This window comes from Salvelinus sp. IW2-2015, linkage group LG6.1, assembly GCF_002910315.2.
Source record: "Salvelinus sp. IW2-2015 linkage group LG6.1, ASM291031v2, whole genome shotgun sequence".
NCBI lineage: Eukaryota > Metazoa > Chordata > Actinopteri > Salmoniformes > Salmonidae > Salvelinus > Salvelinus sp. IW2-2015.
Genome location: NC_036845.1, coordinates 10,681,680 through 10,701,150, shown reverse-complemented (window position 1 = coordinate 10,701,150; position 19,471 = coordinate 10,681,680). Strand labels below are relative to the sequence as shown.

The window sequence follows — 19,471 nt, the reverse complement described above, 5'->3', positions numbered from 1 at the left end:
GTTGGTGGGAGTATTGCGCCATTGATTGATGTAAATCTTCAGTCCACATTGGAGAGTATTCATGATCGAAACATAACACAATACAACTCGACGTGCAACTCGACGTGCAACACATTTTCATCGTGAGTTTTACGCACATTGGCGTTGTTAACTAATGTTTTGACTGTGTCCATCGTGAGATGGCGGTGTGTGGGTTTGAAAGATTACACTTATTTAAATAGTTTCAGTCGAAATTCAATTTCCTCCATGTGTGTGTGAAACGCATAGACTTGCATTTCCTATTCAATCAAACTGTGTGCATGCTTACTTTGTTGTTCCTTCAGTCAACACTTTTCTGCCTAAATGTATCAGTCTTTTGTGAAAAGCTGTAATTTTGACAGATTTTGATATAACCTAATCTGTTATTTTTCGGTCTGGTGAAAGACTTCAGGATGAAACAAGAATATCAGGACCTTATTCTGCAGGAGTGTGGTGCAAAGGCTCTGCGTGTTGGTGACAAAATCCAGACGCTGTGGAGCGGCTATGGCCAGATTGTGAGGGTCCATTTAGATGGCTGTGACCGCCCCTCTGTCGTTGTCAAACATGTCATGTTCCCAAAGGAGGCCGAGCACCCTGGAGGCTGGAACACAGACCTGTCTCACATGCGCAAGGTGAGGTCCTACCAAGTTGAGACGCACTGGTACCAGAACTTCTCCACCAATGATGGCTGTCGAATGCCAGCCTGTCTGGCTGCTTGTTCATACGGGGACGAACAGCTGATCGTTCTGGAGGACCTGGATGTGGTGGGCTTTGACCAGAGAAGAACCAGCGTTAGGGATGCAGAGATGAGGGCCTGCCTCAGCTGGCTGGCCCACTTCCATGGCCTCTTCCTGGGGGTGGTGCCAGAGGGGCTGTGGCCTATAGGTACCTATTGGCACCTGGAAACACGCCCTGACGAGCTGAATGCCATGGATGACGCCCAGCTCAAAGCAACTGCCGGGGAGATTGACAGGGTCCTCAATGAATGCCGCTTCAAGACCATCGTTCACGGAGATGCCAAACTAGCCAACTTCTGCTTCTCTGGGAGTGGGCAGGGTGTGGCGGCAGTGGACTTTCAGTACGTGGGCGGAGGCTGTGGGATGAAGGATGTTGTCTACCTCCTGGAGGAAATAGAGGAGAAACAGCTTGAAAAGAGGGTTCCCGGCCTGCTGGACTACTACTTCACAGAACTGAGAGCATCAGTGACCAAGCAGGTGGACTTTGCTGCTCTGGAGAAAGAGTGGAGGGAGATGTTTGCCTTTGCCTGGACAGACTTCCATCGCTTTCTCCTGGGATGGATGCCAGGACACCGGAAGATCAACAGATACACTAAGCAGCTGACTAAAGAGGTGCTGAGGAAACTGAAACGGTGACTTAAGCCTCTGCCATTTAGGCTCATCAATCACCTGCTGATTGGACTGGGTTGTATTGAGGGATGTAGATCAGAAAAACTGATTTGCTGTGTGTTGTTGGGAGGAGAGCAGAAGATTGATTTATTAGGCAGACTTTGAGCTAGATTATTGGTATACAATCAAACAATGCACTGAAAAAGTTTTCCTTACAAGCTAGAATGTTTAAAATTACATTTAAACTTACTTTAGCGGTTGTCTGTGCGGCTGCTTCTTCAGCTGCTCAAAATTTGAGACAATATTCACTGAAAGTTGTTTACCCGACTATTTAGGGCACAGGCACTGAAGTATACATTTCTATCACCCATATGCACAAAACCATGTAAACACCCGTTAGTATGCATCACGTGTGTGTACTTTAATCGGTTTAATAATACTTTCCTGTGGATATGTACAACATCAAAAAATGGCCAGTTGATGGACCAACACCACGGACAATCGGCAGTTCAAATATCATTTTAGTCAATATTTGACAGACAAGGGACGTTTAGTTTTTTTTCTATGTAAGTGTGTATGACGTTGCCTACACAATTTAAGGAATTGCCACGTTTCGTGACTAAGCTGCAATTTAATATCTGCAGATAGACTAATAAAGCACTTAATTCCCACCTTGCAGTGTTTTGGTTCTGCATAGCTTGTAAGAATTTGAGAACTTTTAACCATCTTTTCCATTGTATCCATATTATTTACCACAAAGAATGACACATTCACAATGCTTTCTCTATGGAGACAAGTTAACGAAAACAGACAACCAAAATGTAGTACCACAGTCTATGGAGACAAGTTAACGAAAACATTTCTCTTTCCTTTATCTGCACGGATGTAAAATATGTGCTGGATAGTTGAAGGCATTTCCCTGATAGCGACCCACAATAGTACTTTCACCTATTTGAAATTTTCATATCAGTGCAGATGAGATGGAGTCAGATCCAGCCAAAATAACTGTAGTTAACGACATATTGTAATCAGCGGTAGCACACGAGATCCCTTAAAGACACCCCACTTCGATTCAGCTATGACCAAAAGTGACTTTTCGTAGCAGGTTAGGAGAGGATTTTCCCTAACCCTTTTCCTAACCTTAACCTAATTCTCCTAACCTAGTAAGTTTAGGGAAAGGGTTAGTGAAAATGCTCTCCTAACCTGCATCGAAGTGGCGCGTTTTTAGGGAGTCCAAGTGTTTCCCACTGCAGAAGAGTTGACATATGCCACACCCCCTTTGGATCAGCTGTTGTATAGAGCACAATAGTAATGGCGTCTTTTTATAGGCACCAACTCCGGCATGGCTCGTTGGCCAAAGCCTATGGGGAAATTAAAGTTATTTTTTTAGATAAACAGTGAAAAAGTATCGTAAACACAGGCTTAGATTTTACACGTTTTATTCTATGAGATCATGTTCATCCGATAACGTCACGTTTTGAACTTTGAAGCAGTCATGTAATCACAACAAGCACAAAAGGCATTCATTAAGGTCATGTTAACTGACTATCTCAGAACAAAAACGTGTAAGATCTCCTTAGCCTGTGTTAATCTATATTCGAGTGACCACTAACAATGAAAATACATGTTCTCAAAGATGGAAGGCAGGTGGGAGGAGGCGAGATCAGGTGGGACCATTCTAGCCAATGAGAGGGCAGATGTGTGACAACCGGCCATAGAGACAGAGGACTCATTTTTGTATCTAACGTTAAAGTACCACAGGTTGAGTCTTCATACCCATAAAACCTAGCGGTCAAACAAGGAAATGGTTCCAATCGCTTTTCGACCATTAATTTTTCCCCATAGGGGTTTTAGAAAATAATAAGGGCCGTGTTTCATGTTGGTTTATCCTGGAGTGTCATTTTGATAACCATGTAGATCTCTCTAGTCTAGGACAAGGTGGCTTTTATCAATATATTCGCCTATATTTAACCCCTAGAAATTAAACGCTAATGTGGCCATCATAAAGAACTACAAATGCCACGCTGATCTGAACGAGACTGCCGAATAGTGGCAAAGGTAAGAATCTCTGGATTAACTATCTAATATTAGCAACTTTCCACACTGGATTAACTATCTAATGTTAGCTAAATTTAGTAATGAATAAATGTCTTTACAATTGACACTTCTGTGAGCTGTCTTGTGCAAGTTTTAAATTGACACAATACCTGTTAGCAAAGGTGTCAACTAGAGATGACGTGCAGGATCTTGCAGGGATTTGTAGTCTTGCATGATGTCTAAATAGCATTTTAGAATCAGAGTAAATAGAGCCGAATATATTGTTAAATCACCTTGCATGATATCAAAACGTCCGACCAGGTTAAGCCTACACGAAACACAGCCCTTATTTTAAGTGTTTCTAAAATTCCTTATGGGAAAAATTCATGGTGGAAATGTTGGGATTTCCCTGTTTGACCACTAAGGTATTATGAGACCTCCGCTGTGGGGCTCTATAGCGTCTGACTGCATGGGCAGCGCCATTGTGGCCATCTCCATTTTAAAGTAGTAMATTTTTCTTCATTGGCGGATTGCCCCCAACTCAGGAATCCCACCCAGTTGACTACTTTAAAATGGTGGTAGTCCTCAATGGCAATGTCCATGCTAAAACGGGTTATATCCATGATGAGTTCGCTCTGACAGKCACAACTTCAAAGTTGCTGAAATGCCATGTGCTTCCACTTATCAGTGCATTTGTAACAACCTAGCCATTATGAAACTTCTACTCGATCAAAATATATTATAGAATTACACTTACTTTTATGCTCTTTTAGAGTTAAGGCACTCACAACATACTATTTTTGTAGTATTTTTTATTAAAACACCACACGATTGAAGCTAGACGAGTGGTAGAGATATGACTAATATACAGTTCTTTCTGGTTCCTCTATGGAACCACTCGAAATGAGGTGTCAATAACTGGCGTTGAAAAACCACATTACACAACCAGGCTACAGAAGCTGAAGAAGGATGTTCATCCAATCCTTGCATTTACACTCCTACCCCAGTACTGAAGACGCTCTGGGTGAAGATTACCCTAGGTACAGATCTAGGATCAGCTTCCCCTCCCCCAATCCTTCCTTCATACTGGATGCAGAGACATAAAAATGGTATCCATGAATGAGTTTCTTTGACTAGGGAAGTAGACAAAAGGCTTAATTGCTAAAATCCCAATGTATCACTTTAACCATCAGCGGGGAAAATGCTAAACTGACCCAAGATCAGCATCTAGGGGCAATTTCAACCTACTCCACTGCAGCCCAACAGATTATGCTTAAACAGAGGATTATTCCATTCCATTGGAAGGCCGAAAAGTTATTACACTGGTCTTTTAGAGTCATATTGATTTAAAAATCAGTCATCCTGCGGCGCCCCTTTCAGACTGGACCTCTGACTCTTCTTCTCCTTCTGGCCCATCATACGGTAAAGCTTCTTCTTCGCCTCTTTCTGCCTCTTGAGCTTGTCCTCCTCCGCCTTGTCCCGCTGCCGCAGGAAGTCCTTGTGCTTAGCGTGCTGCGCCACGTGCGCTTTCTTGCTCTTGTAGTTGTGCACCGTGCTCAGCGCGTTGAGCAGCGCCGCCATCTGGTGAACAAGAGAGGGAACATGCTCAAATTTCAAATGCAGTGTCATTCGTGTATGTCAGGAGCAGTCATTGAAGCCACAAATGTTCAAGGCTGATCGCGGTACTGCAGGCATTGTTGGCAGAAAACAGGGCCATCCATTATAGTGAATGAAAAAATGGCAGTCTTCGTGGTCCATCTTACTGTAAAAAAAAATATTCTAAGACAATCATGGTACCAATAATTACTTTAATACACCAGTTGTATGTCCTTGAAACTATTTTAAAATATCACACAGAAGTTAAGGATAATTAGTTGCTAATGGCAGCCTGCAGTACCCGGGTCGTCCTTCAACTGGAGTTACTCAATGAGGGAGCAGCACTGAGCCTGTAACGTCACTTAACCGACTTAAATTTGGCTTCAATGTGCTATGGAGTCTTCACATAGGAATGAATGGCGTACCGTGATCAATGGCTTTGTCCATTCATATATATAGTTATTGGTGTGTGTGCGCGTGCCCACCACATTATGGGGAGGCGACAGTATGTAGGTTTTTGTTACAGCCCAGCTTTTACACAGATTTAGATCATGTAGACCACCATTTGTTGAATCAAATGTGTTAGTGCTGGGCTAGAACAAAAGCCTGCACCTTGGCCAGTCCGGTTTCGCTTTCACAGCATATTAGTACATCAGAGATAAAGAGAATGAGTAAATCTGACAAACATCATGGGATTTTTCATTATCGTTTCCGTAAGGAGACCCTTACCTTCCTCTCGTGGGGCTCCCGTATGACAGCGGGCCTCTGGAGGTCCTTGGGCGTCTTTCCCTTGGGCTGGTCCTGTTTGGGCTTGCTCTTGAAGGGCAATGCCTTCTGCAGCTCCCTGGGGATGTGCAGCTTGTTGAAGTGGCGCTGCGCTCGCACAACCGGCTGCCAAGGGGGGAGAAAGGGTCAAGGGTTAGGTCAGAGGTTCAAAATCCAATCAGGCCAATAGTCTTGCTTCAGCAGATACCTTTTCATACTACAGACGCTGTGAGACATTGGAGCTGAGGACAGATGTCAAATGGTGCCAGAGAAGATGGAGCGTAAACGCCACCAACAGCACGGGTGGTGAAATTAGATTTAGACAAACTTTACTGTCCAYGCAATGTGGAAAGTTGCCTTCGGTTTCACATTTGTAAAAAAGACATTAAATGCTGGSCGCTAGTTAGAGATATGTTTATTCTAATTGGCGAGCGAGAAATAAACTTGTAATATTGGTCACCATGGATGTCACAGTGACATGCCTTGGGATGCACGACAACAAGCCTGTGCCGAATGACCAGTGCACCGGTGTTGTATCGGTGCCTGCCAATCAGAGGTGCCTCCCACTGGGCAGCTGTATCACAGTGTTGCTGGGGTTAGCTAACGTAGCTAAATGTTTTGGTCCAAGTTTTTTTTATTCCAAGTAGGATAGCAGCCTTTATGAGAAATAACTTATATTGGTAACCACCTGGATGTCACCGCGTGATAGTCTAGTGGGGAGAGAACGCATGGCAAGCAGGTGTTTCACAACATCGGGACAGTGTCCTTCACCCCCGCCTGCCGAGCACAGCTTTCCCATAGATCCTTTAACCTTACAGCGAGGGAAGTAGTCAGCTAGCTAGCGTAGCCAATATATCAASGTGGAAGCTAAAGCACAARCAACAGTGGTTGYTTGGTTGTACATTTTCRGYGAAAAATCACTACAAGTAGGAAATTAACATTGTATCCAAAACGTATTACAAAACTAAATTAATCCTAACACTTTCCCAACGTCGGCCACTACGATACGTAGTGGCTCAGATGATATGCGTGCAGCGCACTACCGTCCTGGACCAGAGCTAATGTGCAGACTGATATGTGTGCAGTGCACTACCGTCCTGGACCAGAGCTAATGTGCAGACTGATATGTGTGCAGCGCACTACCGTCCTGGACCAGAGCTAGTGATCGAGTATAGCTCTGGTCCAGGGTGTTAATGCACTACACACATGCCATCTGAGATGCAAAAACACCATCTGAGACGCACGCACATGACTTTTGAGATTTGCAGACCCGGCAGCTGGATGCTTCTCGGATTGGCAGGAAGTAGGAAATGTACCCATAAATGAATCTGTGTGRTGTTATGTTTTGCTATGCGCCATTTTTACTTACCAAATGTCTTACGTTAKTCACCCCAAATACCTAATAAAAACGCCCCTTTTGTGAACAATAAACGGTTGATAGTCTAACTGCCTCCATATTTAATAAATTGAGCTTCGTCAAAAGATCAGGTCACACTTTATTTGGATAGTCCCCTATCGATCATCTACAGATGGCCAAACTATCTGTTGATATGCAACTGTTTGCTAGGGTTACGGTTAGGTTTAGAATTAGGGTCATGTTTGGAAGCAACAAACAGTGAGTGGACATTCCTTTTTTCTCTATGTATTCTGGCTGCCACCTCGTCGGTCTGGCCTTACCTTGTACAGTGAGTCTGTGTTGGGCTTGTTGCGGACCCCCAGGTCGTGTTTCAGCTGGCCCACCGTCCTCATGCCCGACCAACTGTCCTTCTGGCCCGCTGGCATCAGCAGGGAGGTCACGGGGTTGTAGAGCTGAGGGACTGACACCGGGTACCAGGAGCGCAGGAACACAATGTCTACACACATGAACAAGAGTAATTATTAACATTATGGCTGACCCCAATTATTCGACTGGTCGATTGTTTGGCCGATAGGCGGTAGGTCGACAAAGATTGTTTTTAGTCGAACAGTAGCAAATATATATATTTCTCCGTGAACTAGTGCATTGTGGAGGGCGAGACTAATCGTTTGCAGAGTGCACAACCTTTGCTACACTTGAGAAACAWGTTTTGGTTTATTTCATTCCATTTATGAGTTTTGTCAATTTAGTCATTGTCTTTTGTTTGGAGCGCTCCTGTCAATGTTGAGTAAGGATGCGCACCTGATTACGCATAGATGTAGGCGTATTGGCTACCTGGCCTGATCATAAATGTGCCCATTTGGGGATCTGATAGAATTTCTGATTGGCTTAACGCACCACCACTAATGAGCTGTGGAGCGTCTCAAAGTAATGTTTTGTTCACCTCAAACAAAGTCTGTTTTTACATCCATTGAGAATGACAATTCCTGTGCTGAGCTCACTAGCGCGGGAAACTCTGGTCGTGTCTACACTTGACACGTACATTTGACTTCTGCCATCAGAATACAAAAGACCACATTGAGAARACTGGTCTWSATGCACAAAAGTTGCTTTGTGTTCAGATCAAACTGACCACTTCAGAAGGTGGTCAGGCTGCATTGTGTGCAGATTTCTCCTCAGTCTGGATGCAATCAGGCTACGGAAAGCTCATACAGTGGGTACAGTCTCAAGAATACTTCTGTTCTGGGACCGAGGCACCTTTTCATTATAACGTTGGAGTAAATACGTTCCTAGTGTGTGAGTAACGTGTTTGCTGGCCTCAAATACTAGCCAGCTAGCTAATATTTATAACAAAAACATTTTTGGCCTAGAGTTATGCTAACCCGTTTGCAATCCCTTTAGAATTGCTTGTTAGCTACAGTAGTTATCTACTGCCATCAGTTGTTGTGCTACCATATTTTGCCGATTTCACCGTTTTTAGAATGCATACTGGCATTTGAATATAGCGCGGGAATAGGGAATCCGGACACGTTTAAATGTAGGCGTAGATGCACGCGTACGGAATTCCGTGAACAGAACTCTATGATCAGAATACTAAAGCTGCGTGAACTGTCAAGTCTAGACACGGCCTCTGGGCCCAGAATATTTTATACAAAATTGCAAGGCACKKMMSGMMGKWMMTAMRWTRWTWCAAKKTTKYWRSWKWRRSKMCACGTGKMSYYWMTGYRAYWWWKWGRWWWTTWWTTTTTATCAGGATTMTTTTCTACCTGCAGGCTGCAAGGTTTTTATTTGTTGCCTTTATAGGCTATTTTTACATAATTGTCAATGGCAGAAGTTACTTTTTAGGTTCATAATTTTCATTTGGATAGCATTGTGATTAACCACATGACAATGATTTAGAGATACGAAGACATTATAAATAAAATGAAACTGTTCCACAAATGTACATATGAAAACCATAACTGGCATGCAGATCAGTAGAAATGGTATGATWCATTTGCATTCCACATGAGAAAGTTTGCTAACTCCTCGTACAGCCCATTACCGGCAACTTCAGATGAGTAACAGCAGGATCTGTAAAAGCCAGTAGGAGCGGGAGGAGGATGGTCGGGTCAGGTTAAGGTTTTTTGTTTTTTTCTTCTGGTTATCTTGATCTCTGGCTCCCTCGAGTCATGTGTCTTATTTCATCAAACAGTGAGTTTAAAGCATCAGACAAGCTCAATGCATATATAGTTGATTTTAATAAAAGCATATAGGGTGTGTCTATATATGGAAAAATACACGGTTTCAAATTTTGACCAATCGATTGGTGAAAAGAACGGACGACTTTTGGTCTACCAATATTTTTTTTTTAGTYGGGGCCAACCCTAAATAACATATACCAGGARMACAGGTAACCAATATCTACACACAAGAGTAATGAACAACATGTAACAGGAGCACAGGGACGCAATGTGTAAACACACCCAGAAGTACTAGCTAGGAATATAAAGGCAGTATTCCGTGCAAATTACTGTAACGGTCATAGAAGTTTCCATGAAATGTGCAACCAAAACAGTAGGAGCAATCTGCTGCAGGCAATACATACGTTTGTCAAATTGTGTAAATCCTACTACWACTGGAATTTTCACCATATTACTTTYGCCTATCYAAGCCTTCAGATCTCCACAAGCGCATAGAGGGTAGGGTGAGGGGGCTAAGGGTTGTTTTTGGGACTATGAAATGCTCTAGACTGCGCCAGTTGCTCACCACTCATCAGCAGCCTGTCTTCGAACGTGGCTCTGTAGGCTCCCACCGGCGTTGACAGGGCCTTCTTAATTTGACCTCTGACCCCACTGACAGTTCGGATGGAAGCCCCTTCGAATTTCGCCACCTCCAGCACGGTGTTGAACATCCCCTGGGAACAAAACAAGTGTAAAGCTCACGTTTTTCTGAATTTTTTGGGGTGGACCTGAGTCTCATTTATACTCAGAGTAGTAGGGCTGATCTGACTTTATATTCACACAACTTATAAGGACATATACATAAGGTTTACATACCAAATTTCATGGCCCCATGTTCATCGGTTCAGTTCTTATCACACCAGGGCTATAAGGGCCGTGTAGTGTGGTCGACTTTGAATGCAGCAACTAATCATTCTCAAATTCATTAGAGGCTAATTCATTAGATAGTTTGTGACGTTGTCAGCTAACCCATGTGCACGCATCAATGGGGCAGAAGCTTAAGTTGTGATTCTGGATGGCCAGATAGCTACCAACAATGTCAAGAAACTGCCATGTGGGGAATCGTAAGTGACTCGTTTCAGCTCGTTTAATCTTGTTCTTGATACCATGTCTTGTTTTGAGGTGTTTAGACTGACTTCAAGTCAATACTAATATGGCTAAAATTGACTAGCTAGCTAACCAACAACTGAGACTAAACATTGGATAAGAAATATAGTTTACATGTTGTCGATAATCTAAGCCAACCCAGTCTGTTTTGCCCCATAGCAGCGYATGTGTCMGTTTTGTTGCTAAACATCCAACCCGTCTATATACCAAATCTGGAGTCAATCTGATTTATGGTTCATAAGAAGATTTTTAGCATTAGCATATGTGCTAATGTGCGTCTATTGGTACAGTGCAGCCATATGAATGCAGCAACAACAGAAATTCTAACCCATTGAAGACTGATGTAATGAATCAAAATACAAAATCTGGAGTGAATCTGATGCATGGTTCATGAGGAGAAGATGATTGCAGAGGATTGAGTATTAGCGTTACATATGCAAATAATAAGTCAATAGTTTCCTTGTTTTTTGAGATATCAATACCAAATACAGTGCGTTTCATCTTAGGGAAGTCCATGGTAGCGATTACAAGTTTCAAGTTGATAGGCTACTGCGGAGTGGATTTAGTGGTTAAAATGGACACGTAAAATCTGGTTCATGAAAAGAAATATAAAAAAGTATTTTTTAGCATATTAGTGCTAAAATGCACCTACTGGTATAGTGTGGCCACATTTGGAGTGAATCTGACTTAGTCCATTAGGATTTTTTTTATGATTAAGCATAGTTAAAAAAGTGAATTGTTAAATGAGATCTTAAAAACATAAGGAAACTAAATTCCAAACTTAACATGGTTCATCATGGTAATGACCATARAGTTAAAAGTATTTCCTAATTGATCAATAACCCAGCCATTTCTTAACCAATCCCTTAGCTTTTCTCAAACTAAGTTAMGAGATGTACCATGGGCATACATACATCATTTGGTGTTATTTGGATTTATGGTTCTTGGGAATACGTTTTTCCAAAATGTCCAAGATGGAGAGATATCTATCCCGACAGACCTTATGGGTCCTTGAGGCAAATTTGTTCAGCATGAAGAAAGACAACAACCGTTTCAAGTCTCTAGGTCAAACAGTGTGATGGAGGTCAATCGTGCCATTCTTTTTGACCAAGTTACTCATGGCCTCTAGATTCTGTGTGCCAAATTAGAAAAATAAAAAAAATCTAGTTATTTGACCATGTCAAGGAAAAAAATATAATAAGAATTCATAGAATAGGTTTCACAGCTTTGCTGTTATTTGACCATGTCAAGGAAAAAAATATAATAAGAATTCATAGAATAGGTTTCACAGCTTTGCTGTGAACCAATAATTATATATTAATACATTCATAAACCATTACTTACACAGTTGGTCCATAGTGTTAGATTATTTCTGTTATCCTGTTCTACAACAGATAAACAAATGTCTACCACAAAAAGTAAATACTGTATATTGTAGCTGAACTATGGTATGTCAGTAGTGCTATGAGGTGCATCCTACCTTGATGAAGGATGTGTTCTTGTAGATCTTGTATGGGTAGCCAATCAGCTTGAGCTTTTTGACTATGGTCACAGATTTGTCCAGGTCAAGGACAACTCCTGTAGCTGCGATGCGGAAACTGGTCTGTAAGAGAGAACGGAAAACTTAAAAGATCCTACTGGAAGTAAGCCATACTGTGTACTGGTATGGTTGTAGGTTACTCTTGACAAATGCAAATGAGCCATCTTTGGTGTAATAGGTGTACGTACATATTGTGCTAATAATGACAAATAAAGGAATAMAAATATCCAGTTCACCATTTACAGGGTATTTACATAATATGGTAACATTTTAAAGAGGAGCTGAACTCAAAACAACTTCTATGGTTGAAAAAGATATTGCATCGATATGAGTCGTAAACAATTGTACTAGTTGCAAAATCTACTAAAGTGTAAGTGGTAGAATGTCAATATCTTCCAAAATGGAGATTTGAGGCTGGCAGCAAGTAATTATTTATTCGGAGCACGGCTACATGTGACCCGATCGTAGCAGCAGAGTTAACCTACAGCACAGCTGCACGCTATCCAATCGCAGCAGCAGAGTCAACCTACAACCCGCTCTTTTCTTTAGACAGCAGAGTTGACCAATTGAGGCATTAGCACACAGCGTCTCAGAATGAGACATGCAGTGCCTTCAGAAAGTACTCATACCCCTTGACTTATTCAAAAAAAAATTGTGTTACAGCCGGAAATCAAAATGGATTAAATATATTTTCTACACACAATATCCCATATTAACAAGTGAAAACGTTTTTTGACATTTCTGCAAATTTATTGAAAATGCAATACAGAAATCTCTCATTTAGTATTCACACCATTCACACCAGAGTTAAAACTTTGTAGAAGCACATTTGGCATTTGGCAGTGTTCATGCTGAACACATTTGGCAGTCAAAACTTTGTAGAAGCCCATTTGGCAGAGATTACAGCTGAGTCTTTCCACACATGGATTGTGCAACGTTTGCCCATTATTCTTTTCAAAGCTCTGTTAAATTGGCTGTTGATCATTGCTAAACAACCCTTTTCAGGTCTCGCAATAGATTTTAGTAGATTTAAGGCAAATATGTAACTCGGCCACTCAGGAACATTCCCAGTCTTCTTGGTAAGCAACTCCAGTATAGATTTGACCTTGTGGTTTAGGTTATTGTCCTGCTGAAAGGTGAATTAATCTCCCGCTGTCTGGTGGAAAACAGACTGAACAAGGTTTTCTTGTAGGATTTTGCCTGTGCTTAGCTCTATTCAGTTAAAAAAAAATTCTCCGGAAAAATTCCAGTCCTTAACAATGACAGGCATACAACACAGCATGATTCAGTCACCACCATGCTTGCAAATGTGATGAATTGCTTTGCCACATTTTTTGCAGTATTACTTAAGTGCCTAGTTGCAAACAGGATGCATGTTTTTTTTTCTTCTGTACAGGCTTCCTTTATTTTCACTCTGTCATTTAGTTTAGTAATGTGGAGTAACTACAATGTTGTTGATCCAGCCTCAGTTCTCATATCCCAACCATTACTCTGTTTCAAAATCACCATTGGGCTCATGATGAAATCCCTGAGCAGCTTCCTTCCTCTCCTGCAACTGAGTTAGGAGGACACCTGTATATTTATAGTGACTGGGTGTATTGTTACACCATCCAAATGATAATTAATAACTTAACCATACTCAAAGGGATATTTATCATCTGCTTTTTCTAAATTAAAATTTACACACACATCTACCAAATCACCATCCTTCATTGCGAGGCATTGAAAAACCTCCGTTCTTTGTGGTTCAACCTGTGCTTGAAATTCACTACTTGATTAACTTCTTATGGCTGCAGGGGCAGTATTGAGTAGCTTGGATGAAAGGTGCCCAGAGGTGCCCATAGTAAACTGCCTGCTCCTCAGTCCCAGTTGCTAATATATGCATATTATTAGTAGCATTGGATAGAAAACACTCTGAAGTTTCTAAAAATGTTTGAATGATGTCTGAGTATAACAGAACTCATATGGCAGGCAAAAACCTGAGAAGAAATCTAAACAGGAAGTTGGAAATCTGAGGTTGGTCGATTTTCAACCCAGCCCCTATTGAATACACAGTGGGATATGGATCTGTTTGCACTTCCTACAGCTTCCACTAGATGTCAACAGTCTGTAGAACCTTGTCTGATGCCTCTACTGTGAAGTGGGGCTGAAGGAGACAGGAATTAGTCAGGTCTACCATGACCTGACCATGCTCTGACCATGCGCGTTCACATGAGGGAGCTCTGTTCCATCGCACATCTGAAGTCAATGGTATTCTCCGGTTGGAACGTTATTCAAGATTTATGTTAAAAACATTCTAAAGATTGATTCAATACATCGTTTGACATGTTTCTACGGACTGTTACGGAACTTCTTGACATTTCGTCTGCTTTTAGTGAACGCGCTTCCTGACTTTGGATTTGTTTACCAAACACGCTAACAAAAATAGCTATTTGGACATAACCGAACATTTCTTGTGGAAGTGGGAGTCCTGGGAGTGCATTCCGACGAAGATCAGCAAAGGTAAGTGAAGATTTATAATACTATTTATGAGTTTTGTTGACTGCACAATTTGGCAGATAACTGTATGGCTTCCTTTTGTGGCTGAACGCTGTTCTCAGATTATTGAATATTGTGCTTTTGCGTAAAGCTTTTTGAAATCTGACACAGCGGTTGCATTAAGAACAAGTGTGTCTTTAATTCTATGTAAAACATGTATCTTTCATCAAAGTTTTTGATGAGTATTTGTTATTTGACGTGGCTCTCTGCAATTTCTCCGGATATTTGAGGCATTTCTGAACATGGCACCAATGTAAACTGAGGTTTTTGGATATAAATATGAACTTTATCGAACAAAACATATGTATTGTGTAACACGAAGTCCTATGAGTTTCATCTGATGAAGATCAAAGGTTAGTGATTAATTTTCTCTATTTCTGCTTTTTGTGACTGTCTTTGGCTGGAAAAATGGCTTTGTTTTTCTGTGATTTTGCGGTGACCTAACAATCGTTTGTGGTGCGTTCGCTGAAAAGCCTATTTGAAATCAGACACTTAATGGGATTAACAACAAGATTACCTTTAAAATGGTATAAAATACATGTATGTTTGAGGAATTTAAATTATGAGAYTTCTGTTGTTTGAATTTGGCACCCTGCACTTTCACTGACTGTTGTCATATCATCCCGTTAACGGGAATGCAGCCATAAGAAGTTAAGGCACTTGAAAGATAATTGTGTGTGGGGGGTATAGAGATTGGGTAGTCATTCAAAAATCATGTTAACCCATGCAATTTATCAAATCAAATTTTATTTGTCACATACACATGGTTAGCAGATGTTAATGCGAGTGTAGCGAAATGCTTGTGCTTCTAGTTCCGACAATGCAGTAATAACCAACAAGTAATCTAACCTAACAATTTCACAACAATTACCTTATACACAAGTGTAAAGGGATGAAGAATATGTACATAAAGATATGAATGAGTCATWGTACAGTATATACATATGAGATGAGTAATGTAGGGTATGTAAACATTCTATTAAGTGGCATTGTTTAAAGTGGCTGGTGCTAAAAAAAAATTACATAAATTTTCCATTATTAAAGTGGCTGGAGTTAAATCAGTGTTGGCAGCAGCCACTCAATGTTAGTTTATGAGATTTGAGATTTGTTACGCACATTTTTACTCCTGAACTTATTTAGGCTTGTCATAAAAGGGTTTGAATACTTATTGACTCAAAACATTTCAGCTACAAAGATTCCACTTTGACATTATGGGGTATGTGGAAAAATGTGGAAAAAGTAAAGGAGTGTGAATACTTTGAAGGCACTGTACATGTAAACAGGGCTGAAAAGTGACTGGTAGCAAGAATATATAAATACTTATGGTAATATACTAGTGGCAATATATACATGTAAACAAGAGTAATAGTAACCGGTAGCAGGATAAAATAGATAGATAAAAGGTAGTGACAATCAATAATCAATGAACAGCAAGGCTTGCAAAATCATTTCAGCCTCCTGAGGGAGAAGAGATAATGCCGTTCATTCTCCACGACTGTGCTGGTGTGAGAGGACCAAGTTAAGTCCTCAGTGATGTGGACACCGAGCTCTTGACCCTTTACTGCAGCCCCGTCAATGTGGATCTGCACCGACCCCTCCTTCCTGAAGTCCACGATCAGCTCCTTGGTCTTGCTGACGTTGACAGAGAGGTTTATGTCCTGGTCTCACACGGACAAGTCTCTGACCACCTCCCTGTAGGCTGTCTTTTCGCCTCATTGCAGAGGGGGGTGTTCAGTTCCAAGGTCCTGAGCTTGGAGGGCACTATGGTGTTGAATGCTGAGCTGTAGTCAATGAACAACATCCTCACATAGTATGCATTCCTTTTTTCTAGGTGGGAAAGAGCAAAATGGAGTGCAATTGACATTGCGTTGTCAGTGGATCTGTTGGGGCACTATGTAAATTGTAATTTTTCCTGGGTGTCAGATGATTGAGTTAATGTGTACCATGACCAGCCTTTCAAAGTACTTCATTATTACAGATGTGAGTGCTACTTGGCGGTAGTCATTGTGTCAGGATGCCTTAGTTTTTGGGAACAGGAATGATGGCAGTTGGTTTGAAACATGTGGGGGTTACTGACTGGGACAAAGAGAGAATGAAAATGTCAGTGAAGATGCCTGCCAGCTGGTCTGTGCATGCCCTGAGGACATGCCCCGGAATACCGTCTGGCCCAGGGCCTTAAGAGTTTTGACCTGTTTAAAAACCTTACGTCAGCCCCTGAGAGAGAGAGATCACCCAGTCCTCTGGATTAGTGGGGGCTCTTGTGAAGGGCTCTGTGTTGTTTTTGTTGAAGCCTGTATAAAATGCATTGAGTTTGTCTTGTAGAGAGGCATCGTTGGGCAGATCACGGCTAGGGCTTCCTTTGTGGTCCGTTATGTACTGTAGCCCCTGTCACATGTGTTGGAGCTGGTATAATAGAATTCCACCCTGTTCCGATATTGTCCTTTTGCCTAGTTGATGGCTCTGGAGGTCGTAGCAGGACTACTCGTACGTGTTTGTGTCCTCAGCCGTAGCCTCTGGGTTGACTGCTGTTGTGCATCCAAGTCAGGGATGTTAACCCTCTAGCCCATATACGGGTTGTAAAATGTTAGATTTGGACACCGATAAAACTTAATTGTAACGCAGTGGCTGTACAGTAATATGCTGTACATGACGTCAGAGTTCAGGGTCTCCGCTTTACGGGATTCACCTAACAGATGGTTCTAAACTTGAGCACCACCTGAAACAAGATGTCCCTATCCCTGCAGCTAACTGGGCTACTTTTGCACACAAAAAAATGTCTGAGTGAGGATGCTGTAAATGAAGGGGACTCGATCTGTTCTAAAAGACGTTGAGGGTTATAATAAATACCGCACTGATGTCATACAAGCCAATCACACTCCTGTCCAAATGTGCACTTCACATATTATAAAACTCTTGTAATTTACATTACAAACGTCAATGATCGCCATGTTTGATGTACAGTTACAAGAATGACAAGGCATCAATACCATGAGTTGTTTGGAACAGAATGAGCCCGTTTGACGCATTGTGAAGACAATTTGCCCCAGAACACGCACCACACTCCATTAACCTCACCAAAATGACTGTTTCTCTGAAGTGCCTTGTGAAAGCCTAACACTGAGATCGTATCTTAGCTAGCCATGTTGGCAATAGAATAAGCTTTCAAATGATGCCCAGCAGACTCCGATTGGGAATTATAATGGACCGTTTTTGGATTGCGTAAACAGTAATTGTGTGTTGCTTATGATGCTAGGCTGTGTTCCAAACAAAAAACTACAAGTGTGCTTACTTCACTTCCTCAACAGCACAGCTAGGAGAGCTCAAAAAAAGCACCTAATAGTTAAAGGCTCTTTCCTTGAGTAATGAAAGTGCATTGAAATGACTTAGGAACTGTGCACACTCCCTCTCCAAAGTGTGCACAGTTCCTAAGACACTTGGAGACACCAGTTACACCTCTCACTCAAACCCTCGTCATTGTTTTGACTAACAGTGCATTCAGAAAGTATTCAGACCCATTGACTTTTTCAACATTTTGTTACATTACAGCCTCATTCTAAAATGGATTAAATAAAATATTTCTCAATCTACACACAACCCAAAATGACAAAGTGAACAGGTTATCAGAAATGTTTGCAAATGTATAAAAAATAAAACATTTAATATTATTCAGACCGTTTGCTATGAGACTCGAAATTGAGCTCAGGTGCATCCTGTTTCCATTGATCATCCTTGAAATGTTTCTCCAACTTGATTGGAGTCTACTTGTGGTAAATTCAATTGATTGGACATGATTTGGAAAGGCAGACACCGGTCTATATAAGGTCCCACAGTTGAGAGCAAAAACCAAGCCATGAGGTCGACGGAATTGTCCATTGAGCCCAGAGATAGGATTGTGCCGAGGCACAGATCTGGAGAAGAGTACCAAAAAACAGTGGCCTCCATCATTCTTAAATGGAAGAAGTTAGGAACCACCAAGACTCTTCCTAGAGCTGGCCACCTGGCCAAACTGATCAATCGGGGGACAAGGGCTTTGGTCAGGGAGGTGACGGTACCGGTGAACCTGATGGTTACTCTTGACAGAGCTCCTCTGTGGTGATGGGAGAACCTTCCAGAAGGACAACCATCTCTGCAGCACTCCACCAATCAGGCCACTCCTTAGTAAAAGGCACATGACAGCCGCTTGGACTCTGACCATGAGAAACAAGATTCTCTGGTCTGATGAAACCAACTCTTTGGCCTGAATGCCAAGAGTCACATCTGGAGGAAACCTGGCACCATCCCTAAGGTGAAGCCTGGTGGTGGCAGCTTCATGCTATGGGGATGTTTTTCAGTGGCAGGGACTGGAAGACTAGTCAGGATTGAGGAAAAGATTAATGGAGAAAAGTACCGAGATCCTTGATGAAAACCTGCTCTAGAGTGCTTAGGACGTCAGACTGGGGTGAAGGTTCACCTTCCAACAGGACAACAACGCTAAGCACACAGCCAAGACAGGAGTGGCTTCGGGACAAGTCTCTGAATGTCCTTGAGTGGCCCAGCCAGAGCCCAGACTTGAACCCGATCGAACATCTCTGGAGAAACCTGAAAATAGCTGTGCAGCAACGCTCCACATCCAACCTGACAGAGCTTGAGGGGATCTGCAGAGAAGGGAGAAACTCCCCAAATACAGGTGTGCCAAGCTTGTAGCGTCATACCGAAGAAGACATGAGGCTGTAATCGCTGCTAAAGGTGCTTTAACAAAGTACTGAGTAAAGAGTCTGAACACTTATGTAAATGTGTAATTTCATTTATTTTTTWAAATGTCTAAAAAACTTTTTTCCCCTTTGTCATTATGGGGTATTGTGTGTAGATTGATGGGCATTTTACATAATAATATGTGGAAAAAGTCAAAGGGTCTGAATACTTTCCGAATGCACTGTATGTGGCGGATAAGAATATTCATGGTAAA

At 41.8% G+C, this 19,471-nt stretch overlaps 2 protein-coding genes across 2 annotated transcripts in view; one reads left to right on the top strand and one right to left on the bottom strand.

Annotated features, from left to right (window-relative positions):
- Positions 1–17: 17 nt before the first annotated feature.
- pkdc (protein kinase-like domain containing) lies at positions 18–2,035 on the top strand. Its single transcript, XM_023989049.2, has 2 exons — positions 18–122; positions 424–2,035. Exon 2 carries the CDS (start codon positions 432–434, stop codon positions 1,389–1,391), a length of 960 nt encoding a protein of 319 aa, XP_023844817.1. The 5' UTR covers positions 18–122; positions 424–431; the 3' UTR covers positions 1,392–2,035.
- A 751-nt stretch (positions 2,036–2,786) lies between these two features.
- LOC111964643 (ribosome biogenesis protein BMS1 homolog) overlaps positions 2,787–19,471 on the bottom strand; it is a 37,992-nt gene continuing 21,307 nt past the window's right edge. The window contains exons 17-21 of the mRNA XM_070443813.1: positions 11,929–12,051; positions 9,868–10,015; positions 7,440–7,615; positions 5,727–5,888; positions 2,787–4,982 (exon numbers count right to left, since the gene is read on the bottom strand). Coding sequence (XP_070299914.1) covers positions 4,755–4,982; positions 5,727–5,888; positions 7,440–7,615; positions 9,868–10,015; positions 11,929–12,051 — 837 coding nt within the window. The 3' untranslated portion in view covers positions 2,787–4,754. The remainder of the gene's footprint in view (positions 4,983–5,726; positions 5,889–7,439; positions 7,616–9,867; positions 10,016–11,928; positions 12,052–19,471) is intronic.

Bases quoted from the DNA above. Each gene is read 5' to 3' on its own strand.
- pkdc (XM_023989049.2), top strand. From the start codon at position 432: ATGAAACAAGAATATCAGGACCTTATTCTGCAGGAGTGTGGTGCAAAG.